The following is a 27983-nucleotide window of genomic DNA, read 5'->3' on the forward strand; positions in this document are numbered from 1 at the left end:
TTGGACGATCCAAAGAAAAGAGGGAATTCACATTGAGTCTCTTTCAGCAGTACAAGTGAAAGTCACCATAAAAGTTATGTTGGTTTTTTTACACTTCATTATTCATACACAAGACAATTGTTAGTCACTAATCAATTAGTTGATTTTTTTTATATTTTCTAAATTAGAAATGAAATAACTGTATTATATTAATTATTTTTTTAATAGTCACTAATCAATTAGTGATTTTTTTATATTTTCTAATTAGAAATGAAATAACTGTATTATATTAATTATTTTTTTAAGTAAGTCAAGAGTATGTACTTGCATCAAAATGATGCGTAGATTATAAGAGGACTTTTTTTGTATTCTTTCACAGCAGTAAGTAAATAAATGATTGAAAGAGTTTGTTTGGTAAGAGAGTAAAAAGGATTAAAGATATGAAAAACAAATTGTGTTGAGATTAGACCATGGTATAGCTAAGCATTCAATGTATTCTCTTAGTTGATTATATACTTTCTAAAATTCAATTATATTTTTACAAGTCCTACATCGTATGTTTTCATATCTGGCAAACAACGTGAAATCTATGGTACCAATTAACTTTTGATGACTAGCAAAATAGTTAATTGATTCTAGGTCATATGATGGGACAACATATGTGATTGTAAACTTAACCTTATCTAGCAACTATGTTCAAATGCTTAATCTTACAACATCTCCTTAAAACTTGACAAATACATTCAGAAATGCGATTACACCAATGACAATCAAGAAACTACAAATTGGGGGAAATGGAAGCAAACACTATGATGTTTTCACCACTTAACCATGAATCTCTTATTACTTAAAGTTAACCCGTAAGCAATATTTTGCCCTAGATTTACCCTAATTTCTCTGCTCAATTTTACTATATTAACCCTATCTATTCTATTATCTCTTATTACTTAAAGTTAACTGGTAAGCAATATTTTGCCCTAGATTTACCCTAATTTCTCTGCTTAATTTTACTATATTAACCCTATCTCTTCTATTATCTCTTATTACTTAAAAGTTAACTCGTAAGCAATATTTTGCCATAGATTTACCCTAATTTATTTGCTTAATTTTACTATATTAACCATATCTCTTCTATTATCTCTTATCTCTTATTACTTAAAGTTAACCCGTAAGGAATATTTTGCACTAGATTTACCCTAATTTCTCTGCTTAATTTTACAATATTAACCCTATCTCTTATTAATAAAGCTTAACTCGTCTTGCTATTACTTAAATCTTAACCCGTCTCGCTATTATGTTTGTCAAATTATGTTCCTAATTTCAATGATAATCGCATTTATTGTTCATTCCAATTAAAAGATCAAAATCTGTGTCGGGTCGATGTCATGTTACAATATCAAGGTCGAGGTCATGGACATAATATGATATGGTACAGTACCAATGTCTATGATAATTAATATTATGAATTTAATTAGAACAATTATGACATTCAACTAAACTATTTTGTTACATGTTACTGTCAAATATTGCCTTCGATATGACCCGTGCCTTATTCTTAAGGTGGACTTTGAGAAAGCTTATGATTCAGTGGATTGGAGCTTCTTAGAGTATATGCTTAGGAGGGTGGGATTTCATGCCAAGTGGATAGCTTGGATGAAGTCATGTGTTTTTGGAGGAAGCATGTTAATTATGATAAATGGTAGTCCAACGAAGGAAATTGATATCCAAAGGGGTTTGAAACAAGGGGATCCCTTGGCGCCATTTTTATTCCTCTTAGTGGCGGAAGGATTTAGTGGTCTTATGAATAATGCGGTCAATCGGAATTTGTTTAAAGGTTTTGAAGTGAAGAGGGGTGGGTCGGTAATTTCACATTTGCAATATGCCAATGACACTTTGTGTATTAGGGAAATGAAAATGAAAATCTTTGGACTACTAAGGCGGTGTTAAGGGGTTTTGAGATGGCTTCGGGTTTAAAGGTAAATTTTCACAAAAGTTGTCTTATGGGGGTTAATGTGGCGCCAGAGTTATGGAGATGGCTTCCTTGCTCCTAAATTGTAGTCTCTCCTCTATTCCTTTTTCTTATTTGGGTTTACCGGTAGGGGCGGATGCTAAGAAGTTGTCAACATGGGAACCGGTGTTGGAGAAAATTAATGCCAAACTCAACTCATGGGGGAATAATTAATTATATTAGTTTGGAAGGTCGTATTGTCCTTCTAAATTTGGTTTTGAATTCGGTACCTATTTTCTATCTCTCTTTTTTGAAAATGCCTGTTAAGGTGATTAAGAAGGTGGTTTGTATCCAATGAAGGTTCCTTTGGGGTGGAGTTTACGATAGGGTGAATAAGATTTGTTGGGTGAAGTGAAGGAAAGTGTGCCAACCTAAGAGTAGAGGGGGCTTAGGCGTGAGGGATATTACTTTGGCTAATATTAGTCTCTTAGGTAAGTGGAGTTGGCGTCTTCATGATAATGAAGCGTCAATGTGGAAGGAGGTGTTAGAGGACAAATATGGGCCTTTGGTTAGTAGTAGAATCCGTTTGGAGGGGGAAATTTGGCCGTCTTTAGCTTCTCGTTGGTGGAAAGATGTGGTGTCTTTAGAGGAGGAAGGGGGGGTGAGATGGTTTAATAGGGAGTTGGTTTGGAAGGTGGGGGATGGAATGGGAACATTGTTTTGGAAGGACACGTGGGTCTCGAGTGTTCTGCTTATGGTCACTTTTCCGCGGTTATTCTCCATAGCAAATACACAAGAGGTGAAGGTGGGGGAGTTGTGGGAATCCGCCGTAGCCGGTGGTATGTGGCGGTTTTCTTGGCGTAGAGAGTTCTTTGCGTGGGAGGTGAATATGCTTAACTCTCTTTTGTTGTGTTTGGAGGGGGCGGTGATAGGGGAGGGTGTTGATATATAGGTGTGGAAGCTGGATAAGGTGGGAGTGTTTACGGTCAAGTCTTCTTATTTACAAAATTTGAGGCGTTTAGACGAAAGCTTGTCGACGGAGGAGGAGGTGGTTTTTAGAGATCTGTGGAAGAGTATGGCACCATCCAAGGTGTTGGCTTTCTCTTGGACCTTGTTTCTTGACCGTATATCGACCAAGGTAAACCTATCAAGAAGGCACTTACTGGGAGTGGAGGATTCTAAAAGGTGTGTGTTTTGTGATAGTGAAGATGAAACGTTAACCATTTATTTCTTCATTGTGGGGTGATTTCGAGGGTGTGGACAGAGGTGATGAGGTGGTTGAATTTTAATTTTATCACGCCCCCGAACTTATTTATTCATGTTATTTGTTGGTTTAGTGAGGTGCGGTTTAAAAAACTTAGACGAAGAGCTTGGCTAATTTGGCACGCCGTTGTGTGGGTGGTTTGGATGATGAGAAATGATCAGATTTTTAAGGTGATTTCGTGGCAATGGAGCTTGAGTAGGCTCAAAATTGCGACGTGCTTATATTATGAATGGTGTTGGAATCCCCGTTTTTTTCTTGGAGTGTGACTGTTTGGTTTTAGTTGCGGCATTAGGAGGCTTTGGCAATCTGAGTGGGCTCTGTGTATTGCGGATTGCTCTCTGTCACTAGTTTTGCTGTCATTTATTTGGTGTTTTTGTTGTTACTGGTGTAAGGGGCTGTTATTGGGGTTTTTGTTTTCATTCCTCTGCTGTAACAATTGTTATGCGCAGCCTTGCTCATCTTGAGTGGGGTTTGTGGCTTTTTTAATATATTTGGCTGTTTAAAAAAAAAAAAAAACACCTATTTATGACTATATATCGATACCTCAAAAATTAGAACCCTTGAAATGATCCAACTCATCTAAATTGCCTACGTGTATAAAATGTCTATCCATCAGATCACAAAACACTCTCAACTTTTATTTTCATCCCACTAGCGTTTTCTGTTTTATTCAAGTTGTTGCTACAAAATTATCTATTTGTTTATTGCGTTAATTTACTAGTAGTTGCTAAAACTTATGTTTGTCATTGTTTATGATATTATTGTGAATTTTATATTCATTGAAAGGGACCTGGAAACTAGTTTGGGAATAACTATGAATTTCCGGTCAATGATCCAAATGGTATTTTACTCGCAAACAATTAATACATAAAAAACTGATCAAGTGCAGTAAAACAGACTTTGATGCAGCTTTGTGATGCTATATTAGTCCGATTGGAATTCTCTCTGACTCGTCTCCATGCATGTCTTCAAATGTTCCGTTTCATAGTCCGATTCAAATTAACTTGATGTTCCCATTCAATAGACCTTCTCAATTCTTTACATCTTAGAGCTCTATTACAACAAGCTCCATTATTTATGTTAGTTTCTACATATGCTTTGCTTTTTTTTATAAAGTAGCGATGAGTTTAGGCAAACCAGAAAGTTAAATCTGTTCTGGCATGCAATATCGTGCTAATTGCAAGTGTTCACTCATCATATTGATTTTTTTTTTTTGCTACGATATATATTGTATAAACTATACTATGAGGGTATACAACATTAAGCTTGAAAATTGCCATGGAATGTTGCACAAATTTGTTGATCATAAGGTAGGAACTACGTTAACCTTGACCTAACCAAAGGTTGATACATTTCATCAAATTCATTAGCAAATAAAGCATAGGTGACCTCAGAAATCAGATTAAACAGTAACAATGAGGTTAGTAAAATTTGCCACTCAACAAATCCTTTTGGAAAACTACACCTTATTCCAATAATAATAAAATAAAGGAAATTTAGGCACTCAATTGTGCTTTGGAACCTTTCGATTCTAGTTATTTCTTCAATTCCAAACTTGCGGAAATTTCTTTGAACTGCAACCGCCTTCCCTTGATCTCCAGTAACCTGTAGGCATAAAAAAAAAAAAAAAAAAAACAATCAACAGTGACTTGAAAAATAAAGACCAAGCAGCTAGATAGCAAAACTTCGATATTGGCAACATAGTGGACACAAACACATTCCACACATGCATCTTGATTTTACGGGTTCTATCAAAACTGAACTCGATATATATGAATCTCTAGTGTATACAATTCTGGTGTATCAGTAGATGGGATAAACCTTCAATTCTGGTGTAATATCACATGGAGATACCTCACATTGCTCGGTTTGGCCAGTTTTTTTTTTTTCCTGGAATAAGTAATGAGAAAATCAGGTGACAAGTTACTAAGAAATAGAAGTACTTTGCCTTTTACTATAACAATATATGGATTGTCTATATTACTTGCTAATCTTACTTTCGGTCATGTCTAATGGTCGAGCCAATTAATGTGATGAACTCCTATAAACTTCTAAATCCGTATTTTAAGGTAAAAGAAACGAATAATTCTCTCATTTAGAAACTGTCGTAAGCTAGAATCATTTTTAACTTGGACCTAACCTAAGGTCGATACATTTCATCAAATTTGTTAGCAAATAAAGCATAGGTAACCCCAATCATCAGTAAGACAGATCAATGGAAAACTTCACTTTAATCCAATAAGACAGGCTTTTTGCTCCAACAATCATTACAAAACAATGAATTAGAAAGTGAACAAAATAAATAAATTTTTTAGGTTTCCCTCAAAAAAAATATTTAGGTGATTGATCGAGCTTTGAAATCTTCTAGTTCTAGCTGTTTGTTTAATTCCAAACTTGCTTAAATTTCCTGAAAATCGACCATCTTCCCTTGATCTCCTGTAACTTCCTCTCTTTCAAATGTCACTCAATTTGCTGTGAAGCCCATGCCTATTAAACAATCAAAACCGCGAAAATAAACATAATGACTTTTGATCCTATTCATATATACCTAAATTACATGTGTTATTAGAAGGACACAAACCCATCTAGATTCCTGAGAGAAAAATCTATACAAAGATATTAGGATCTCCAAGTTAAATTTACCACAATTGTAGATCAATAACATGGTAATCCAATATATATGTAAATGTATTAACAAGTGAACTACTTTTATTACATCAATATTATTAATGTGTATTAGTATCAGACTAGACACCCACCAGCTACCACTAGTTAATTCACCTATATATACACCAAGGCTCAAATACAAAGCATGTAATTGATGCAGAAAATTCATTTGCAAACAAATAAGGCTGGCAAAAATATGCATCAACATCATTGTTCACACCAAGGCCTTACAGCTATTGTTGGTGAAAACTACGAACTCTCAAAATCGTATTATTTGATAGTTACAGCTAAAGAGCATTTCAAAATCTATATTGTAAAAATTGAAAGTCATATGTTCTAAATATAAACAACATATCACTTTATATGCAATTGCAGCATGGAAACATCTTTGTTTCCCAAGATCCTTCGGTTACAAATACTCAATATAAAAAACAACAGACTGATTAGTAAATGTACCTTTGTAAGTTGACAATTTTAAAAATTTATTTCTTAGAGAAGTAAATATTAATACAAAGAAAACTTACAGTGTTCATAGAAATTTCAGAACACTAGCAAATAAGGCATCCATGGCCAGTTCCCTAATAGTATCACTTACGTCAGAATCTTCCAATACAATCTCTCTCAGTTGTTTGCAGTTTTCAACCACATCTTTTACTCCTTTCTCTGTGACCAAGTCACAACCTATCAGTGATAGTTTCAAAAGCTGAGAACATCTCTTTGAGATCGCATAGAGTGTTTCATCCTCAACATCTGTACTTGACAAGTCCAACACCTGTAGCTTGGGAAGTACAAAGTTCATTTCAAATATGTCCACATCTGCATTACATCCGGTTAAGTCCAAGTGTGTAATCTTATAACATCTCCTTAAAATGTGACAAATACCTTCAGATGTCCAATCACTACAAAAACTCAAATCAAGCAACTCCAAATTGGGGAAAGAAGAAGCAAACACTGTGAGATTTTTGTCACTTAACCAATAGTTCTCACCCAAATAGAGAGACTTTAATTGAGGGTATACACCAATATCTGTCAAAGAATCATTATACTCTGAAGTCTCTTCCCCAATACTTGTGCTTTCCATTTTGATCTCACTAAGTGAAGGACAATTTCTAACTAGTAAAAACAAGGATACTTCTGTGAGGTCTCGACATAGACTAAGGTCTATAGACACCAAATCAGCAAGAAACAAAGTCAACTTGGCAACATGTTGATCATTCAGAAAAAAATTGCAATCAAGATCTAAATGTTGTAAATGTCGACACTTGGATAACAAAGAGTGAATTGCATTTGTGTGATTGTTGCTCAAACTTTCACCGAGGTTGAGTTGTTTGAGCAAAGGGAAACAATCGGCAATGAGTAACAGGTGAGAGCTTTTAAGAGATTGAATGTTGCAAGCATTGAGAGAGGTCAAAGTAGTAACCTGTTTGGAGAAAGCTCGTAACCCATTAACGGGAATGGTCCGATTATTGGAGATATTAAGAGATGTGATATTTAATGGGAAACGAGAGATTGCACGGAGAAGCTGGTTGAGGTCACAGTTGTAGTGTGAGAGGTCAAGGGAGTTGAGGTGTGTGAACCTTTCGAAGAAGCGAACAACGAAAGGGCGTGTTTGATCGTAGACAGTAAGTGAGAATAGGAGACCGTTGGTGAGGTGGAGGAACTGTTTGGAGACTAGGGATAGAGAATTTAAATTGTGATGACGGTTGTTGTCGTTTATGATGAGGAATCGGAAGACAATTTCCCAACAATCATCAGGTAAATATGAACAAGTTTCTTCCATAACAAACTGTTGTGAAGAATTGAAAGAAGTTTTCTTCTTCCTTTTCAATGGATTTTGGAAGAGTTTCGCTAATGGTAAATTTTCCAGTGAAGATTTTCTTTTCCTTTTCATTGGAAGGGAATGGTATGAGCACCTAGGACGTTGGTGGGAAAGGAAATAGAAGATATTAGGGTTTCGGCAAAAGAACTAATGGTTGTTTGTATAGTGTTCATTCCATTTATATATACTAGATTTTTGACCCGTGCCCCGCTCGGGTTTATTGTAAAAAAATTGACATAAGAATAATAAAATGCAATATATAATTTTTTTGAAGGGATATGCAATATATAATTGGTAATGGTGAAAAAAATAACACGTGATAATCTATAGTAGTCAAAATAAAACACTTCATAAAATGTATGAAATCTGAAAATATTATAAAAGAAAATTAGGTTAAGTTGTTGCAGACTTAACAAAAATTAATAAATAAGGATTAGGGTAGAAAATATTTGCTTCAAAAAAAAAAGGCAAGAGGATAGGAATAAAATTGGTGCGATGCATTTTTTTAGATGAAATTTGTTAGGTTAAATAATTGCAAACCTAATTTGCAAATGAGCGGGAAAAAATTAGGTTAAGTTGCTGCAGACGTAACAAAATTAATAAATAAGGATAAATAAGGATGTCAAAAAAACAGACATGAAATTAAAAAAAATCCAAAAAAAAAGTGTAAAATTCTTGCAAAAAAGAGTATAAAATAGAAGGATCATACGTGATCATTGATATAGTAGAAAATATTTTCTTCAAAAAAAAAAGGCAAGCAGATAGGAATGAAATTGGTGTGCAATGTATTTTTTTAGATGGAGTTTGTTAGGTTAAATAATTGCAAACCTAATAAAGCAAATGAGCGGGAAAAAATTAGGTTAAGTTGCTGTAGACGTAACAAAATTAATAAATAAGGATGCATTAGACAATGGGCTTTGTTTATGGACAATCTTCCTTTCACTATATCGATTTATTTGCCCATTTTTCTTTTAAACTTTTGTCTTTTTCAACACAACAATCACCACTCCATATTTTTCTGTACAAAAAATAAAAAATAAAAACAAAAGATTGAAGTAATTTGTGCCAAAAGATTGAAATAATTTGTGTCAAAAAAAAAAAAATTTAATATAAAATCAATTTTATTACAATAAAAAACACAAAATAGATTCTAATTTTTTTATAAAGGGTCCATTTGTTATATATTTTGAAAAAATGGATTTTTCTTTGTATTTTTAAAAATGATATTTTTTTTGGGAAATTTACTCAAAAATAAAATCACATATTTTTTTCAAAATGACATCTTTCAAAAATGATTTTTATGAAAAACTATTTGTTTTTTTTTTAGAGATTTTTTCTAAATTTTAGTATCCAAAAAAAACTATAACAAAATGGTGAAATACTTAGAATGATATTTTAATATAAGCTATTCAAACGAATTTTTAATCTGAAGCTTTCGTAAAAAAATTATTTGTTAAAAAATTGCCGATTGTTTCCCACTGCTCAAAGAACTCAACCTCATTCAGCCTAATTTTATTAATGGAATTGACTCTCTGTTGTCAAAACGTCAATCGGACAATAATCAAACTGATTTCATCAATGGAATTCACTCTCTGTTATCAAAGAGTCAATGTATTCAACATTTGAATCTTGAAAGGACTTTTTTTCTTAATGATACACATGTTGCCGAGTTCTCTTTGTTTCTTGGTAATTTGGTGTCTATAAACCTTACTGGTTGTGATATGCTCACAGAATCAGCCTTGTTTTCCCTCGTTAGAAATTGTCCTTCACTTGGTGAGATCAAAATGGAAAGCACAGAAATTGGGAAAGAGAGTGTAGTGAATTCTGGTGTATACCCTCAATTAAAATATCTCTATTTGGGTAGAAATTCAATGTTACGTGATGAAATGATTATAATGTTAGCTTCCTTTTTCCCCAATTTGCAGCTGCTTGATTTGAATACTTGTGAATACGTATCTGAAGGTATTTTTCAAGTTTTAAGGAGATGTGGTATGATTAAGCATTTGAACTTAGCCAGATGTCCAAGAGTGAAGCGACTTAGAATAAAGACTGTAATTCCCCAGCTAGAGGTGTTGAACTTGTCATATACAAAAGTTGATGATAAAACACTCTATTCGATCTCAAAGAATTGTTGTGGGCTTTTAAAACTATTACTGCAAAAATGTAAAAGGGTCACAAAGAAGGGAGTTAAACATGTGGTAGAAAACTGCACACAACTCAGAGAGATTTATTTGGATGAATTACATTCAAGTGAGATAAATAGGGAATTCTTCTTGCGTCATGGATGCCTTCTTTGCTAGTATTCTAAAAATGCTATGCTGAAGTTTGAACTTTGTAAGTTGTTTTTGTTGTAAGATTTACTTTTCTGAGAAATTAGTTTTTTAAAATTTAAACTTACAAATCTGCATTTACTTAGGACAATTCCCTTAATAACATTGTACTGTATAATTCTCATGTCTTTCCACAACCAACTCTGGTTCAATTTGTCATCATTATTAGCTTATGTTTGATTTATTTTGCTTGCTTAAGCTTGATCGCATTGGTGTGGTAATGTTATCTCACTGGTCACAAATCTGCCAAAAATGTTCTAACTAAGAAGAGCATTTATCTTGAATTGTTTTTTGACTTCTATTTGGTGTTTTAGTCTAATGTTAGTTTATTGATAGTTTATTTCATTCTCTACATTATATGATAATATCCTACGCTGTCTGTTACGAATGTATACCGTTTTGTGCTATATAATATTTGTTGAGCTTCACTTTTTATACTAACAGATTTGACTTAATTATATGGCCTAACAACTCATTACACAAATTTCATGTAATTTAGATATTGAAACTCGTAACAGATCACAAATTTCTACGTAATTAGGATATTTCTCATAACAGATCACAAATTTCATGTAATTTAGAGTTTTGAAGTAACTAGGATATTTCTAGTGACAAAGTAACTGAATCAGTGATCCTTAAACCTTTGCATATAGTGGCAATCCTTGTTATTAGGTTTTTGAAAGTTTTCTCAGAATTCTGTTTAACTTGAGCTTTAGACTTTAGAGTGCTTTTGGTATGTGTGGAATGTGTTTGTGTGCTTCTAATAAAACATTTAATGTGGGTATATATAAATAAATCGGATCAGAAGTCATTATTTAGCCAATATCGAAGTTCTGGTATTTAGCTGCGGGGTCTTTACATCTCAATCAAGTCACTGTTGATTTTTTTTTTTTTTTACCTACAGGTTACTGGAGATCGGGGAAAGATGGTTGCAGTTCAAAAGAATTTCCTTTATTTTGTTATAATTGTTGGAGCAAAAAGTTTGTCTTGCTGGATATATTAATGTGTAGTTTTCCAAAAGTTGCTGTTTATTTTGATTGAATTTAATGAAATGTTGGATTTGAAGAATACGTTTGCCTAAGAATTTCCTTTATTTGCTAATGAATTTGATGAAATGTATTAATCTTTGATTAGGTCTAGGTTAACCTAGTTTCTAGCTTATGACTAGCAAATTTGTGCAACATTTTGTGCAAGGTTCAGCCCTGAGATTGACATACTCTTATTATTGGCAAATTTGTTCAACATTCTGTGGCTATTTCAAGCTATTATTGACACAACAGATTTAAATTTCTAAAAAAAGAAAACTAATATAAAGAATTGAGCGTTTTGTAAGAGGTCTAAGATGTACAAATTTGAGAAGGTGTTTCTATGGGAATGTTAAGAGAATTCCAAGGCGACTATGAAACGGAACATTTGCATCACAAAGCAACAAACTCTGTTTTACTGCACTTGATCCGGTTATTAGTATATTTATTGTATTATTTACATGAGTTGTTAACAGGAACTCCATCTCAGTTTGATATTGAAATTGGTCAAAAAGTGCATTAGATCCTTTCTGTTGATTATGAAACATGTGCATCAGATGCTGTTTGTTAAAATACCCTCTCAACCAATTTTTCTTAGGAATGTGCCTGGTTATTAATGAATTTATTGTGCTATTTAAGTATAAAATATGTTTTTAATACACACACACATGCACACTTTAATATTATTTAAATTTTCGAGGTAAACTAGTTTGAATTTATGTCGAGTTTACGAGTCGATTTAAGATAGGCAGAACAAATTTGCTTAAATTTTTGATTCCGACAACCTTGAATAGAACCTTGCATTCAGGTCATTTGAAGCTTCTCAAAGCATTTAATAGTGTCCTAAAAAGATATTTTTTTTTATTTGCTTCCTTGTATAAAGTCCCTTCCTTGAATCATTAGGAAATTTTGTATAATCTATATAATTAAGCATCCTTCTGAATGGCATCATATAAAAACATAACGCTGCAAATTGTCGATATAGAAACAAACAATTTCTTTTGGCTGACTACTAAAGAAAGTATATGAGAATAGCCATAAAAATACCTTATTTAGTAGAAAATAAGTCTGGCTACAGTGCTTTTGCATAGTAGAAAATATTGTAAAACAACAGTTATATAGTGGAATTATATCACACTATTGTTCAGCGGAATTTGAACTAACCGTTATTTTCCGCTATATCCGCAATTGCCGACAATGATTCAATCTAACTCGAAAATTTGAGGTAGAAACCAAATTCTAAATGAAGTATTGTAAAATTTAAATTTTGAAATGTACACATTACTATTATTTTTCTAAAACTGAATCCAACTATGCAAGAAACATTCGGTCAAAAAACAAAAAAAAAAAAAGACCAAACAGAATCCCTTTACCAAAATCTTATTAGTAATTTACAGGAAGGATACAAAAACAAACAGGGATTAGGACAAATATCATATTTATTTCCAAACAACATCTTAAGTTATTATTAATGTAAGAAACTTTAGTCCCTTAAGTTATTGTGACAAACAGTCCTCGTGAGCTTAGCTCAGCTGGTTGGGACAATGCATAAAATATGCAAGGTCCGGGGTTCAAACTCGGCCACTACCAAAAAAAAAATGAACAAGGTGTCTAACGTTTGCCCCTAAGAGATCAAAACTTGGAAATAATTGTTATTTAAGTAACTCTATCGAAACAAACTGATGAATCAAATTGTATAATATTTCAAACTAATGAGATCAAAATGAAAAGAAAAAAATTAGAGGTACAAAATAAAATATAAAAACAACATAACGGACCATAATTTTAATTTTTTGAATATTAATAAAATTAGTGAGTTGGACAACGCATTGAAATATGCATGGTTTGGGTTCGATCTCTAGGCACCCTACTTATTCACCTTCAACAGGTGAATTTTTAGCCGCTAAGCTACGTTACAAAAAATAAAAATATAATATTTTAAAATTTAAAAACAAATGTTTTACTTGTTGTATTAATGAAAATAAATTTTTTAAAAAATCTCTCAAAAAAAAAAATTAAAAACAAATGTTTTACTTGTTGAAAAAGTCCTTTACTCGGAGTCCACCAACAAAGCCTACTGACTAATGCATATATTACTATTTTACTTTACAACAAGCAAACTATCTATCGTTCTGTTCTCATTCGAAACCCTAAAACACTCAAAACCGGTGCAATATGGTTTCTCATAGCTTCTATTTCCTTTCCCAACGGCGTAGGCGGAGCTCGTACCATTCCCTGCCAATGAAAAGGAAAAGAAAATCTTTACCGGTAAGATTAACACCATTGAAACTCTTCCGATATCCATTGAAAAGGAAAAAGATCCGAACTTCTTTCAAATGATTGTTGGGAAATTGTCTTCAGATTTCTCGTCATCAACTACAACAACCGTAATCACTATTTAAAATCTCTATCGCTCGTCTCCAAACAGTTCCTCTCCATCACCAATAGTCTCCTATTCTCACTTACTATCCTGGATCAAACACGCCCTTTCATTGGTCGCTTCTTCGAAAGGTTCACACACCTCAACTCTCTCAAAATCTCGAACTACAACTGTGACCTCAACAAGCTTCTACAAGAAATCTCTCGTTTCCCATTAAATATCGAATCACTCGATATCTCCAATAACCCGACCTTTCCTGCTATAGGATTACAAGTTTTCTCGCAAAAGATTACTACTTTGACCTCTCTCAATGCTTCCGACATTCATTCTCTTAAAAGCTCTCACCTCTTACTCATTGCCGATTGCTTCCCTTTGCTCAAACAACTCAACCTCGGTAAAAGTTTGAGAGAAAATCACACTAATGCAATTCACTCTCTGTTATCCAAGTGTCAACATTTACAACATTTGGAACTTGATCGCAGTAATTTTCTGAATGATCAACATGTTTCCCAGTTGACTTTGTTTTTTGCTGATTTGGTGTCTATAAACCTTAGTCTATGTCGAGACCTCACAGAAGAATCCTTGTTTTTACTAGTTAGAAATTGTCCTTCACCTAGTGAGATCAAAATGGAAGGCACGGATATTGGGGAAGAGACTTCAGAGGATAATGATTCTTTGACAGATATTGGTGTATACCCTCAATTAAAGTCTCTCTATTTAGGTAAGAACTATTGGTTAACTGACGAAAACATCATAATGTTTGCTTCCTCTTTCCCCAATTTGGAGCTTCTTGATTTGAGTTTGTGCAATGGCTATTTTGAAGGTATTCCTCAAGTTTTAAGAAGATGTTATAAGATTAGACATTTGAACTTAGCCAGGTGTTCATTTGAGGACCTATTTGAAATGAACTTTGTAGTTCCCAAGCTAGAGGTGTTGGACTTGTCAGATACATATGTTGATGATGAAACACTCTATGCGATCTCAAAGAGTTGTCCAGGGCTTTTGGAACTATCACTGATAGATTGTAATAGGGTCACAGAGAAAGGAGTGAAAGATGTCATGGAAAACTGCAAACAACTGAGAAAGATTTATTTGGAAGATTTTTATATAAGTGATAAAACTAGGGAACTCATCTCTCGCCATGGATGCCTACTTTTCTAGTGTTCTGAAATTGATATGATTACTGTAAGTTGTCTTTGTTTTAATATTTACTTCTCTAAGAATTTTTTATTTTTTTTTAAATTGTAAACTTACAGAGGTGCATTTACTAACCAGTCTGTTGTTTTTGTTTTGTTTATATTAAGAACCAATAACCGAAGTATCATGTTTTGTCTATATTCAATTCAGAAAAATTTGTGCGGAATATGATTACTTTTTTGGATGATATAAATATGTTGGTTTGTGTCATGAATAGTGCTCTGCTTCTCATTGAGTATGAGTGTTATCTAGTGCTTGTTTGAATCATGATCCTATGCGAGTGTTGAATGGATGCTGCTGAATTTATATCAGTTAGCTGTGTGAAAAATGATGTTGATGCATATTTTTGATAGCCTTGTTTGTCGCAAATGAATTTTGATGATTTGTGGAGAGGGTATTTTTGAGTGCTGTATTTTGTGGTTTCCAAGAGCAGTGTATCCAAGGTATATTAAGAGTGTGTTTGGATGGGGGAATGTTTTGAGGGAATGTAATGTTATGAGGGAATTCAAATACTTTGAGGTGAATTTCATTGTTTGGATGGGGGAATGTAATGTAATGTTGAGGAAATGTAATGTTATGAGGGAATTCAAATACTTTGAGGTAAATTGCCTAGAATTTTAAATTCTTTAAAATTTTCAAATTACCTCATCCAAACACACTCTAAGGGTTTTTGGCAAGAATGTCATTAGTTTCGGTAGCAGGTTCATATTAGGGGGTAGTGTTTTTATTTGTATTGTATTGGATCCTTGGTGTATAGGTGAATTAACTAGTGGTAGGAGCATAGTTAGTTCTTTTGTTTTTATTTTCCTCTTGTTAAAAATAAAACAGTACTCCAGAGACTAACATAGTGGTTTGTTAAAAAACTATTATTATTTTTTTTAATATTTTAGAATTTACAGTTTTTGGAGGGTCAAATATCTTACTGACTAGAATTTTATCTCTAAGGTGACCAAATGGAGAATTATGACACTTGTTGATTCATTTTGTGTATGCTACAGGTTACCGGAGATTGAGGGAAGATGGTTGCTTTTCAAAGAAATTTATGCTCAAATTAGTGCCTGAAGCAAATTTTATTAACATGTGTTATTGTTTATTCTGTTTGCTGAGGTTACCTATGCTTTATTTGTTAACGAATTTGATGAAATGTATCAACCTTAGGTAAGGTCAAAGTTAAAATAGATTCTAGCTTATGACAGATTCTCAATGAGAGAATTATTTGTCAATTTTACTTTATAAGAAGCATTTAGAAGTTTATAGGAGTTCATCACATTAATTGCCTGGACAAAATTTCAGGTCTGAGTAATTTAATCTTTAAATTTCATTGTTTGGTAATATGAATAGAATGTTTCTGAAAAAGTCAACATAGTTGGTTGAATGTGCAAATAGTGGTGGAGATCGAAATCAGAGCTTGCTTCTGAAAAGGAAAATCAATTAAAATGTTATAATTTACCAAATTGGGATGACAAAACTAAAATGGTCGATGCACAAATAAATTTTCAATACATGCATGGTTCCCTCTATATACTGATAGTTATATTAATTAGTTGGTCACACTGAAACGATAGATTCACCTATGCATCTTTTAATTCTGATTGAAAGAATTGGACGACTTGGCTACCATTAGACATGGCTGCAAAAAGTGAGAGAGGAACTGCGGAAAAAAGAGTAAAACGGATGATCATAAGACTAGTTTTTGTCCAACCACAAATCCTAAACACTTTGGAAAGTTAAATGTTAGGAATTATTACAACTTGGCTGTAGCTTTAGTGATTCCTTGCATAATTGTAGACATCATCATAGGATTCAATCAGCTATTAAGTAGAGAAATTGCATTGATGGTTGAAGAACAAATACTGAATTTTGGATCCTCGAGTCTCTATAAGCAAGTAATATAGACAATCCACATCTTGTTAGAAGTAAAAGGCAAAGTACCTCTATTGCTCGGTAACTTGTCGATCTAAAGTGTCTTGGATTTTCACTCCTTTTTCTTGTTTTTTACCATATCTTCTTCCAAATGTATCCATCATCTGATCTTCTGCTGCGATTGTAACCACTCTGGTGAGGTGAAACTCTACATATATAAATAGAATAGTTTCTGTTTTCTTATTACTTATTCCAGAAGAAAACCTGTTCAAGCTGAGCAATGTGAAGTCTTTTTCCACCTACTGATGAATTATCTTATTTAATTAACTATACTGATACACTATAACTCCTTTCTCCTTATTTATCTTCACTTATACATTAAAATTAGGATGTTATCGAAAGTTTAAATTACTCATCTGTTTGGTAGAACACTAAACCAATGTGAATCACTTTGGGATATTAAAGACTAAAACTGATGTTTTTGAGATACATAAATTTGACTATTTCCTATGAAACTTGCAGGCATTAGAACTAGTCAATTGCTCAATATTTTGTACACCACGTCAATTCATTTGAAGCTTCTCAAAGCATCGATCCTCCAGAGCACAGTCAATTGATTATGCAAACATTGTTTCCATAGTGAATTTAAGCCACAAAAATCCAACTCTACCAGAGTAAACTACTTTCTCGTTACAAATCTTTTCAAAATTATACGTGGTTGTGACAAAATCATAAGCTATCTTCTTTTATACAAGTCATGTCCTTCAATCCACAACTGTGCATGAATACAAGTCATTTCCTTGACTTTCTATATAACATTAGTATCTCTATATGAAGCACTATTTTAATACATGTCAGATAAATTAGAGAAGTGTTCAGTCCTAAACAGTCGTTCTTAACTTGCTTTGACAAACCTTGGACACTCGTCAAACACACAAGGACTTATCTGGTAACCTATTTCTATGCTAATCATAATCCTTAGACACCCCAGTTTGCTAAATGGTTAACTAATCCTCATACCTAACCTTGCCACATCAGCAGTGGCTCTAACTAACTCTGCCACATCAGCAGAAATAGCTAAATATAACAGTACTTGTGCTGATGGGAATAGGAGAATTTCGTAGTATGCAAGCTGTTAATTTTTGTAGCTAGCAGGTTGTCATGTGTACAAAAAGATTTATAATGACTTTAGGAGTAAATTGTGATTTGATATCTATGGTGTAGAAGTTTGTATACATTAGGCTGAATACTTCCTGGGGTTCTTAAAGCTAGATGTTTTTAATTTATGTTAGTCTTTTAAATTTTTTTGCAACAAGTTAGTCGTAATTTAATTTAAGTAATGAAATATTTCTACCATTACCCTCTTTAAAAGTTGGTGGGTTCAAATTCACTTATCTCAAAACTATGATTCATAGGCGTATCATCCAATATTGGTGACAAACAAAACTGATCGATATGCATAGTTGTCGTTTGTATAACTATTACAATACTGCTAATAAGATTCAGCAGTATTTCAACATTGATAGTTCTACAATTGAAAGTACTAACAGTTACACAAAACCAAATGAAAAGGTAAAATAATCAAGAAAGAGAGGGAAAATGGTGGTCACCTGTCCTTCCTTCGAGCACCAATGACATACTATCAAGCGACACAGAATACGATAAACCCTTTTATCATGAATATATACTGCCATTTCCTCTTCGATCGGTCTTACTTTCATCATATCCCTTTTGATTTACAAATAATACTTAAATTGCATCCACTTTATGCATATGTTATCCTTAAGCATTTTTTTCTGTTTGCTTAGACAGTTCAGGAACAAATTGATATTTGCTCTGATTTGCTAAACAAAACAACCATTTTGTTAGGCATAGTACAAAAGAAATATAAGATAGAGGAGATGAGATGAAGCTGAACTATTATAAAAATTTATACTAGGTCAAAATTAGCTCAAGCATGTCAGTAATGTATGACTCATGTATGTCTCCAACAAAAACAATTGATATGAGCACTTTGATGTCTCCTTACCAAGATCCCTATTGCATTCAATAGATTTTTTCCTTCCCAAGTCCCGACGATTTGGTTGTCCTAAAGGATCTACATCAGAGAGTACAAAGTCTCCATCTGGCATGTCCCAAACATCTCGCATATGTGTATAACCTCGAGTTCTCTTTCCTTTACTTGAATTTACGATTCCTCATTGCACTTTCTACAAAAAGCAAAGCCAAACATGACCAACAATGTAACATAATATGGTTTTTAAATTTTCAACAACCTTAAAAGCATCTTAAATACTTGCTAGCACTACCGCTGATCACATGCATGCATGTATGAGCCATGTAAAAACAGCCTCTATTCATTCCCAGTGTCATGCCGAAAATTGATTGATTTTGCAGCTTCTATTGACTTCAATCCAATCACACTTGAAAAGTAACACCTTAGGACAAGAACGCCATGTACTATAAACTTATGAACATGGTGTTCGATTTTAAAAGAGATTAGTATCTAAGTGATTGACGCCTATAAATACACAAAACAGAGGGTCAAACTTTTGACATAGTTAATAATTTTTTATTTTTTTTGGTCAGAGTTAATAAACTTTTGAATGGTTAAAAAGAAACATTGTCTTCCAACTTCAATTAAAATTGTTAATGAAATTTCACAAACTTCTAAAATAGATACAATACTCTTTGAAGTTATTTTAAAAAATAATGATTTTTTTTCTTAAAAAAGTTACAACAAACGATCTCATAGAGCTAATTTGTTATGAATTAAAATAAAAGTGACTTTAACATTCAATATTTAAGAGATTATTTCTTAGAGATTTTATAAAAAATTAGAATCTATTTTGTGTTTGTTTTTTGTAATAAAAATCATTTTATTTTAAAAAATTATTTAGTTAGTTACAGAATTATTTCAATATTTTTCCCTAAAAAAAAAATTTATTTCAATCTCTTGAAATTAATTTCTTTCTCCTCTAAAAGGGATTTTTTTTTATTTTTTAGTTTTTACAAAAAAATATTATGGAGTTATTTTTTTGGTACAGAAAAATATGGAGTGGTTTTTTTTTTTTTTTGAAACAAAAAATATGGAGTGGTTATTGTTGTGTGGAAAAAAAACAAAAATATATTAAAAAAAAAATGGACAAATAAATCGATATCTTATTTACTAAAGCTTAACCCCTGAAGCTAACCCTAACCCTAATATTTTCCCCCCATTTTTCCCTCCACTTTTCTGAGTCATTGGATCTTGCACATTTAGGCGTCATTCAATTTTAGTCATTGATCATATTTCATATTTATCTCTTCTAGTTTCCGAAACAACTATTTCATATTTATCTCTTCTGTTTTCCGAAACAACTATTTCATATTTATCTATAGCCCTATTTTTCCGAAACAACTATTTCATATTTATCTCTTCTGTTTTCCAAAACAACTATTTCATATTTATCTCTACTTTAGCTTATCCCCCCAAGCTAACCCTAAACCTAATATTTTCCCCCCATTTTTCCCTCCACTTTTCTAAGCCATTGGATCTTGCACATTTAGGCGCCATTCAATTTTAGCCATTGATCATATTTCATATTTATCTCTTCTATTTTCCGAAACAACTATTTTATATTTATCTCTTCTATTTTCCGAAACAACTATTTCATATTTATATCTTCTATTTTCCGAAACAACTATTTCATATTTATCTCTACTTCCGAAACAAATTGGCCCTACAACTATTTCATATTTATCTATAGCCCTATTTTTCCGAAACAACTATTTCATATTTATCTCTTCTGTTTTCTGAAACAACTATTTCATATTTATCTCTACTTCAGCTTATCCCCCCAAGTTAACCCATATTTATCTCTACTTTAGCTTATCCCCCAAGTTAACCCTAACCCTAATATTTTCCCCCATTTTCCCCTCCATTTTTCTAAGCCATTGGATCTTGCACATTCAGGCGCCATTCAATTTTAGCCATTGATCATATTTCATATTTATCTCTTCTATTTTCTGAAACAACTATTTTATATTTATCTCTTCTATTTTCCGAAACAACTATTTCATATTTATATCTTCTATTTCCCGAAACAACTATTTCCAAAATTACGTATTCACGCCACAGCTAGAAAAGATTTGGTGGCAAAGTTCAGGTCCATGGTTGAAGAAGGGGGTACATATCAGCTTGAAAATGCAATTGTAGGTTTTAATGAAGGTCATTATAAGGTAACTTCACACAAACATAAGCTTAGTATGATGCACAGTTCAACTTTTACCAAAGTACACTCGCCTGCTATCCCTATGAACGTTTTTGAGTTCAAGTCATTCAATGAAATTCTCTCTTCAACTGTCGAGGAAGTGTCTACGGGTAAGACTTCAAAGACTTCAATTCTGAATGTGCGTTGTACATTATTACTACCTATAAGCATTCCTTTAGGAATTTCATACATTTGTTATTTGTGTTTGCCTTTGTATACGTAATTTCAGATGTTATTGGTCATGTAATTGAAAGAGGTGATATAAGGGAAACTGAAAAGGATGGAAGGAAAAGCAGGGTTATTGATCTCACTTTAGAGGATCTTGAGTAAGCTTTGTATGTTTCTCTGTATCTGGTTCATGTAATATAATTTTAATATACCTTATGTTCCTGAATTGATATTTTGGTAATATTTTATTACAGAAACAACCACTTGCATTGCTCTCTTTGGGGTGAACATGCTGACAAAATTGTGACCTTTTTTGGCAACCATGACAACCACACACCTACTATATTGATATTGCAGTTCTGCAAGACACACATGTATATTGATATACCTTATGTTCCTGAATTGATATTTTGGTAATATTTTATTACAGAAACAACCACTTGCATTGCTCTCTTTGGGGTGAACATGCTGACAAAATTGTGACCTTTTTTGGCAACCATGACAACCACACACCTACTATATTGATATTGCAGTTCAGCAAGACACACATGTATTTAGTTATGTCATGGTTTAAGTTTGTGCTTTCTGCTGATATCAAGAATGAAATGTGAAATTATATATGTTCACTTGCTGTTGAATTTTTGAAAAATTAGGTGCTATGGGAGTTGTTAATGCCTTTAATGGGACTAAGCTGATACTTAATGGCGATTTGCCTGAAGTCGCTGCGTACATGACAGGGTAACCATTTACATTTTTATATGTTATTGAATAAAGGCAAGTATTTTTGGTCGTAATTAAGTTGTCTGGAGGTCCTCCCATCGTTTATGGGTAGCTTATTTGGCATACGACCCTAACGATATCCACTAACAATAGTTTTCTGATGGCATGTTAGAATTTGTAATAAGTAAGAAAGTTTGAGAAGATGTGCACACAGAAAAAGGCAGCACAATATTAATAGTAACACTGTCAAATATTATTGTCCAATTATTATTAATAGGTTACATGAGTTATATGTTGTCGTCCCTTACCTTGCTACTTGAGTCTCGCTACTCTTCTATTGACATTGGTGCCCTTTTATTAGAATGAAAAATGCATCAATACAGTTAACTCGAAGTGTCAGCCAGATTTCAACGAATAGCTCCGCGTCTTTATCAGATGACTTGCTCAACACCAACCGAATGACAATTGAAAGCATGATTGAGTCAACTGAGGTGGCTATCTATTTAATGAAATTTTTAGATGTATTTTTGGATTCATCTTTGTTATTTTTGTTCAATATTTTTATGCAAAAGGCTACGAAATATTTACAGATCTGTCAAGGTTCGGTGCTTGCCACTGTATGTGAGATCGAAACTGGGGTTGATTGGTACTTTCGATCATGCACCCAGTGTGCTTCATTGGCCACAGTTGACAACGGAGTGCTCTGTTGTCGCAAGTGTAAAACTTGCAAGGTGCAGTCCCAAGGGAAACAAATTTTATCCGAATATAATTTTTGTTTTTATCATGCGTGGAATTGTATTGATATAGTTGATTATTTGATAGGTTCAAGCTGCATGTCAACGTGATGGACGACACAGGGTCCACTACTTTTGTTCTTTTTGATCGCTAGGTGACCCAGTTTATTGGGCGTAATGTGCAAGACTTGATCAATGAACGTGATGAGGTAGTCGTGTATTATATAATTGTATAAATGTGTGGTCTATATATGAGGTATATCTACCGACGAAAATTTGTACTAACATTTTATTATTTTTGAGCAGGGAGCAGTAGGCAATGATTATCCTGCTGATTTTAATGTGCTGATTGACAAGCAAATTCTTTTCAAGGTTGAGGTTGGTGAAGGAAATGTCGTAAAGAAGTATTGGAATTATGCTGTAAAGAAGGCATCTGATGATGTTGGTGTCATTGAGCAGTTTATGTTTAAGTAGAATTTGAACGTAGAACATAACTGATATTACGGTTTTATAATTGTTATAGAATAATGCGCATAAAGGAAGAATTGTGTTGCTAATTGCTTCCCTTTATTGATGTATACGTGATAGAAACCCGACAATGGATCTGTTGTTGAGCTTAGTGTGGATGGTGTTGCGCCAAACAATTCAAATGTTCCGATGGTAATTATTACATTAATCTTTCATGAGTCCATAAAGTTAATCCGTAACACAATTGGTAATTATTACATTAATCTTTCATGAGTCCATAAAGTTAATCCGTAACACAATTGATCAAATTGTTTGTCGCCAATGTCTGCAGGATGTACCAGAGGCTGAGGACTCATGCAACAATACACGTGTGATTGACACACCAACCACCAAAACAGGTGCTAAGAGGTCCTCTAATAGCGTTGACTCAGTGGGTGTTGATGATGATGAAGCTGGCCAGACGTCGGTCACAAAACCTACCAGAGTTGTTCGTGTCAAAATTGAGCACAAGGACGACAAAGATGTTTAGCTTGCTCGAATGCTGGAACCGTTTGCTTTGTTATCGAATTCCTTCAATATGCATAAATCAGACATTAAATAATTTGTGTTTTTTCCTTTTGTTTTTTACAGTTTGGTTTTTAAATTTCTTCAAGTTGTTGTGTCGGCTATATTTACTTAGCTAAGGAAACTTTTTCCAGTCCACCTAAATAAATTTATTCATTGGCATATGTATTATTTCAAAAATTTATTATCATTGTCTTTTATTAGCGCTTCGACCTCTAAATGTACGAAATTTATTTTGAGATCTACCTCCGGAAGGTGTTAATATATTTCTGAATGTTAGATAGTCAATCACCAAGTTGGTATGCTTGATGAAGAAAGCTCAATACTGATTTGGCTTGAGTAACAAGATCTCGCGCATTCACAGGTTAAATTAAAAGTACAGATTGACAAAACCAAGTTAGTATGTTTGTCTTTGCTTAGTATGTGTTTAAGCGAAGGAACATTTTATAATGTTTTAAACAAGTATGTAAAAAATCATCAAAAAATTTAAAATTTTAAGCATAATTAAACAAATTTTAATTTAATAGGGACTAAAACTACGTGCTAAATTTTTTTATAGGAACCAAGATCTATCAAAAAAAATTATGAGGACTAAAAACGAAATTTGATATATTTATAGGGACTAAAAACTTAATTAATTCTTCGTTTTATTATGTATCAAATTATTCCGGCCCGTGAGACCCGTGCGATGCACGGGTCGGCGTTCTAGTAGTGAAAGAAAGATTGTCACAAACAAAGCGCCCTAGTTCCTCTACGGAAACCCTAAAACACAATAAACCGGAGGTGCCGTATGATTTCTCTCTTCTATTTCCTTTCCCACCGGCGTCATCAGTGCTCATACCATTCCCTGCCAATGAAAATGAATAGAAAATCTTCACTGGAAAATTTACCACCAGTGAAACTCTTCCAAAATCCAAAGAAAAGGAAGAAGAGAACTTCTTCTTTCAAATCTCCACAACAGTTGGTTCAGGAAGAAACATGTTCATATTTACCTGATGATTGTTTGGAAATTGTCTTCAGATTCCTCATCATCAACGACAACAACCATCATCACTGTTTAAATTCTCTATCCCTTGTCTCCAAACAGTTCCTCTCTATCACCAACCGTCTCCTATTCTCGTTGTTTGTCTCGGATCAAACACGCCCTTTCCTTGATCGCCTTTTTGAAAGGTTCACAAACCTCAATTCCCTCAACCTCTCGCGTAAAATTCCCACCGATGCAATCCACTCTTTGATATCCAAGTTTCGATGTTTACAACATTTGGATCTTGAATGCTATTATGATCTGAATGATAAACATGTTGCCCGGTTGTCTTTGTTTCTTGTTGATTTGGTGTCTATAAACCTTAGTTATTGTTCGGACCTCACAGAATTATCCTTGTTTTCACTTGTTAGAAATTGTCCTTCACTTAGTGTGATCAAAATGGAAGATACGGCTATTGGGCAAGAGATGTTAGAGAATAATGATTCTTTGAGAGATATTGGTGTATACCCTCAATTAAAGTCTCTCTATTTGGCTGACAATAGGTTGTCAAGTGTCGAAAAATTCAAAATGTTCGGTTCTTCTTTCCCCAATTTGGAGTAGCTTGATTTTAATAGTTGTCATTGGAGGATATCTATAAATATCTGGCAAGTTATAAAGAGATTTGATGTGATTACACATTTGTACTTAAACGGATGTAATGCAGATGTGGACATATTTGAAATGAACTTTGTACTTCCCAAGCTACAGGTGTTGAACTTGTCTAATACAGGAGTTAATGATGAAACACTCTATGCGATCTCAAAGATTTGTCCTGGGCTTTTGAAACTATCATTTATAGGTTGTTACGATGTCACGGAGAAAGGAGTGAAAGATGTCGTGGAAAACTGCAAACAACTGACAAGGATTGAAGTGCCAGAGACAACTGAAATTTTGGAACTCTCCATGGATCCCTTCTATGCTAGTGTTCTGATATTGACATGATCATTGTAAGAAATTATTTTAATATTTACTTCTCTACGAAATTATTTTTTAAAATTGTCAACTTACAAAGGTGCATTCTGTTGTTTTTGTTGTTGTTGTTTATATTGAGAATTCATAACTGAAGTATATTGGGGTGGGAGCAAAATTCTATATTGAATTCAAATAAATGTGAAACAAAAATGGTATGAAGTTCATTAGTTATTATATTGGCTAATTAGAACAATGATTTTGCAGCTGCACTGCGTTAACTTTTAATTATTATTTTGGGAAATGTGACGGATTGTAAGAAGCGGTTTGGTAAATCGTGATGTGTGTTGGTTGGTGTCATTTGTACTGGTCTGCTTAGAGTTTCATCCACGGTAACCGGTTCTCATTGTTCTGGAATCTAGTGGATGTGTGGGCTTCACAGCCAATTAAGTGCCATTTGAAAAAGGGGAAATTATCACTTTTGATTCATTTTGTGTATGCTACAGGTTACCGGAGATCAAGGGAAGATGGTTGCATTAAAAAGAAGTTTAAGCAAGTTTGGAATTAAAGAAATAGCTAGAACCGGAAGATTTCAAAGCTCAATTGAGTACCCAAGAAATTTCTTTATTTTGTTCAATTTCTCATTCATTGTTTTGTGATATTTGTTGGAGCAAAATGTCTGTCTTGTTGGATTAAAGTCAAGTTTTCCGATTGATTGGCAAATTTTATTAACATCATTGCTATTGTTTATTCTGATTGCTGAGGTTACCTATGCTTTATTTGGTAATAAATTTGATGAGCTGTATCAACCTTAGGTTAGGCCAAAGTTAAAATAGATTCTAGCTTATGACAGCCAATTCTATTAGAGATACTAGTTTGTAGTAGTATATATACTTGTAATAACCCCATTAGTGGGATAACTTCATCATTTGTAATATTCACTTTTATCATCAATACAAACATATTTGAGTTTTCTCTCATTCCTTCATTGGATATCATGTTTCCTAACATGGTATTAGAGCCTCTTCACGATTCTTTGGGCCACCTGTTATCAGGTTTCCGTTATCGGGCCACCCGTCATTTATGTTCACGCTTCAGATGTGCAATCCTGAGCATGAGGGGGTGTGTTAAGAGTCCCACATCGGTTAGGAGTTGACCTGACAATTTGTTTGTAAGTGGGGGCAATCCTCACCTCACAAGCCAGTTTTGTGGGGTTGTGTTAGGCCCAACCACGATTTCTAATAATCAATGAGAGAATTATTCGTTTCTTTTACTTTAAAAGAAGCATTTAGAAGTTTTCAGGTGTTAGTAATTTAAACTTTAAATTTCATTGTTTGGTGGTATAAATAGTGATGGTGATGGAAATGAGAGCTTGTTTAGGAAAACAATATTAAGATATAGTGGAAAAGGAAGATCAGTTTAGCAGAAGAAAATGAATTCTGCATCATGATAGAACATAAATCATGAGCCACATAATTTTGGAAGCTAATATAAGCAAGTAATATAGACAACAATTAATATCTATTTCTCAGTAAAATGAAAAGTACTTCTATTTCTCAGTAACTTGTCCATCTAAAGTTTCTTAGATTTTCACTTCCTTTTACTTGTTTTTTTACCATATGTATATTCCTCCAACTGTATCCATCATATGATCTTCTTCTAAATTGATATAATCTGATTGTAACTACTCTTGTGGTTATTATGTTCAATACCAGAATTATTCCCTGCTGGGGGTGAAACTCTGCATATATTACTTTTAAATTGCTTTGTGAGATACAAACGCTAATAAAACTAGCTGGCACGAAAGCTTTGAATCGCTGACAATTGCTCAAATATGAGTAGAAACTGAACATGGGCATGTTCCAAATCAGATTTTGCTGTCTTTTTCCTTACCCTCTTCAATAGTTCTTTAGAAGGAAACACCAAATTGCTCATCTAGAAACTCAATGGATAGAATTAGTGACTTAGAACCTCGTGTATGTTGTGCAAGCACACGTTACATGATGAGTTTCTATTGTACATACACTTAACGTATCATATTTGTTAATTGTAAAATTTGTGCAATTTCAAGCTACATGTTAAATGATGGGTTATTATTCTATACCCACATGTGGTATGGTTCAATTTATGCAATATATTAATTGTAGCAACAAATAAAAAACAAAATGATGAGTGAACACGCATATATTGTAGCAGCCCTGAGATTGGCACATTCTTTATTATAACTGCAGTCCATGGCATGCCACAATGATTTAAAATTATGGCATACTTAAATGGATATTTAGCAACCATTTGGAAAACCTAACATTAACTCCCTCAACCACATGATTTGGACAAATGGGAGCTCATCCATACACTTCTCTTGAAGAGGAAGAACTAAAATTCCATACAACAGAAAAATAGCAGATAATGAGAAGAGCCTAGAAGTACAGCTGCACGAAGAAGTTATGAGAAGTAAACCAGAAATATTAACGTTGCATCCCCTAGTCAATGGCTATTGCATTCTAGAATCGTTTCGCCCTATAATCCTTATTAGTATGATTTGAAGAATGTCGGCTTGATGGAACTGTGCGAAAAGAGAATATCACAAGGAGTATTTAATGTCAACGGCGAAGAGATATATGCGAGCATCAAGATGTGTACATGATGGCGGGGAAACGTGAATTAGAAG

At 33.4% G+C, this 27983-nt stretch overlaps 4 protein-coding genes and 1 long non-coding RNA gene across 5 annotated transcripts; 4 read left to right on the top strand and 1 right to left on the bottom strand.

Moving 5' to 3' along the window:
- Positions 1-6387: 6387 nt before the first annotated feature.
- On the bottom strand, positions 6388-7638 carry LOC146912972 (F-box/LRR-repeat protein 16-like). The gene has a single exon (XM_085720827.1). The coding sequence runs from the start codon at positions 7636-7638 to the stop codon at positions 6388-6390; it is 1251 nt and encodes a 416-aa protein (XP_085576953.1).
- Positions 7639-7685: 47 nt separating this feature from the next.
- LOC146912973 (uncharacterized) lies at positions 7686-9977 on the top strand. The gene is made up of 3 exons (XM_085720828.1): positions 7686-7761; positions 9166-9689; positions 9741-9977. Exons 1-3 carry the CDS (start codon positions 7686-7688, stop codon positions 9975-9977), a joined length of 837 nt encoding a protein of 278 aa, XP_085576954.1.
- A 2891-nt stretch (positions 9978-12868) lies between these two features.
- Positions 12869-14623, top strand: LOC146912974 (protein TRANSPORT INHIBITOR RESPONSE 1-like). The gene is made up of 2 exons (XM_085720829.1): positions 12869-12920; positions 13345-14623. Exons 1-2 carry the CDS (start codon positions 12869-12871, stop codon positions 14571-14573), a joined length of 1281 nt encoding a protein of 426 aa, XP_085576955.1. The 3' UTR covers positions 14574-14623.
- A 6104-nt stretch (positions 14624-20727) lies between these two features.
- On the top strand, positions 20728-21271 carry LOC146912975 (uncharacterized). The gene is made up of 3 exons (XR_015013229.1): positions 20728-20835; positions 20955-21051; positions 21148-21271. It is a non-coding gene; the product is annotated as an uncharacterized LOC146912975 (long non-coding RNA).
- Positions 21272-24802: 3531 nt separating this feature from the next.
- On the top strand, positions 24803-25345 carry LOC146912976 (uncharacterized). Its single transcript, XM_085720830.1, has 2 exons — positions 24803-24938; positions 25068-25345. The coding sequence occupies exons 1-2, from the start codon at positions 24803-24805 to the stop codon at positions 25343-25345; spliced, it is 414 nt and encodes a 137-aa protein (XP_085576956.1).
- The last annotated feature ends 2638 nt before the right edge of the window (positions 25346-27983 follow it).

The sequence above is a fragment of the Medicago sativa genome, chromosome 6 (genome assembly GCF_051527215.1).
Source record: "Medicago sativa cultivar Bolivia chromosome 6, Bolivia_mono, whole genome shotgun sequence".
NCBI lineage: Eukaryota > Viridiplantae > Streptophyta > Magnoliopsida > Fabales > Fabaceae > Medicago > Medicago sativa.

What these genes read in the sequence shown, in the direction of transcription:
- LOC146912974 (XM_085720829.1), top strand. Translation starts at nt 12,869, where the DNA reads ATGCATGGTTTGGGTTCGATCTCTAGGCACCCTACTTATTCACCTTCA. An exon ending in TACTTATTCACCTTCAACAG is followed by an intron (nt 12,921 to 13,344) that starts GTGAATTTTTAG and finishes TCCATTGAAAAG; the next exon opens with GAAAAAGATCCGAACTTCTT.
- LOC146912973 (XM_085720828.1), top strand. Translation starts at nt 7,686, where the DNA reads ATGGATTTTGGAAGAGTTTCGCTAATGGTAAATTTTCCAGTGAAGATT. An exon ending in CTTTTCATTGGAAGGGAATG is followed by an intron (nt 7,762 to 9,165) that starts GTATGAGCACCT and finishes CACTGCTCAAAG; the next exon opens with AACTCAACCTCATTCAGCCT. An exon ending in TGATTAAGCATTTGAACTTA is followed by an intron (nt 9,690 to 9,740) that starts GCCAGATGTCCA and finishes GTAATTCCCCAG; the next exon opens with CTAGAGGTGTTGAACTTGTC.
- LOC146912972 (XM_085720827.1), bottom strand. Translation starts at nt 7,638, where the DNA reads ATGGAAGAAACTTGTTCATATTTACCTGATGATTGTTGGGAAATTGTC.
- LOC146912976 (XM_085720830.1), top strand. Translation starts at nt 24,803, where the DNA reads ATGGAAGATACGGCTATTGGGCAAGAGATGTTAGAGAATAATGATTCT. An exon ending in CGAAAAATTCAAAATGTTCG is followed by an intron (nt 24,939 to 25,067) that starts GTTCTTCTTTCC and finishes GATGTAATGCAG; the next exon opens with ATGTGGACATATTTGAAATG.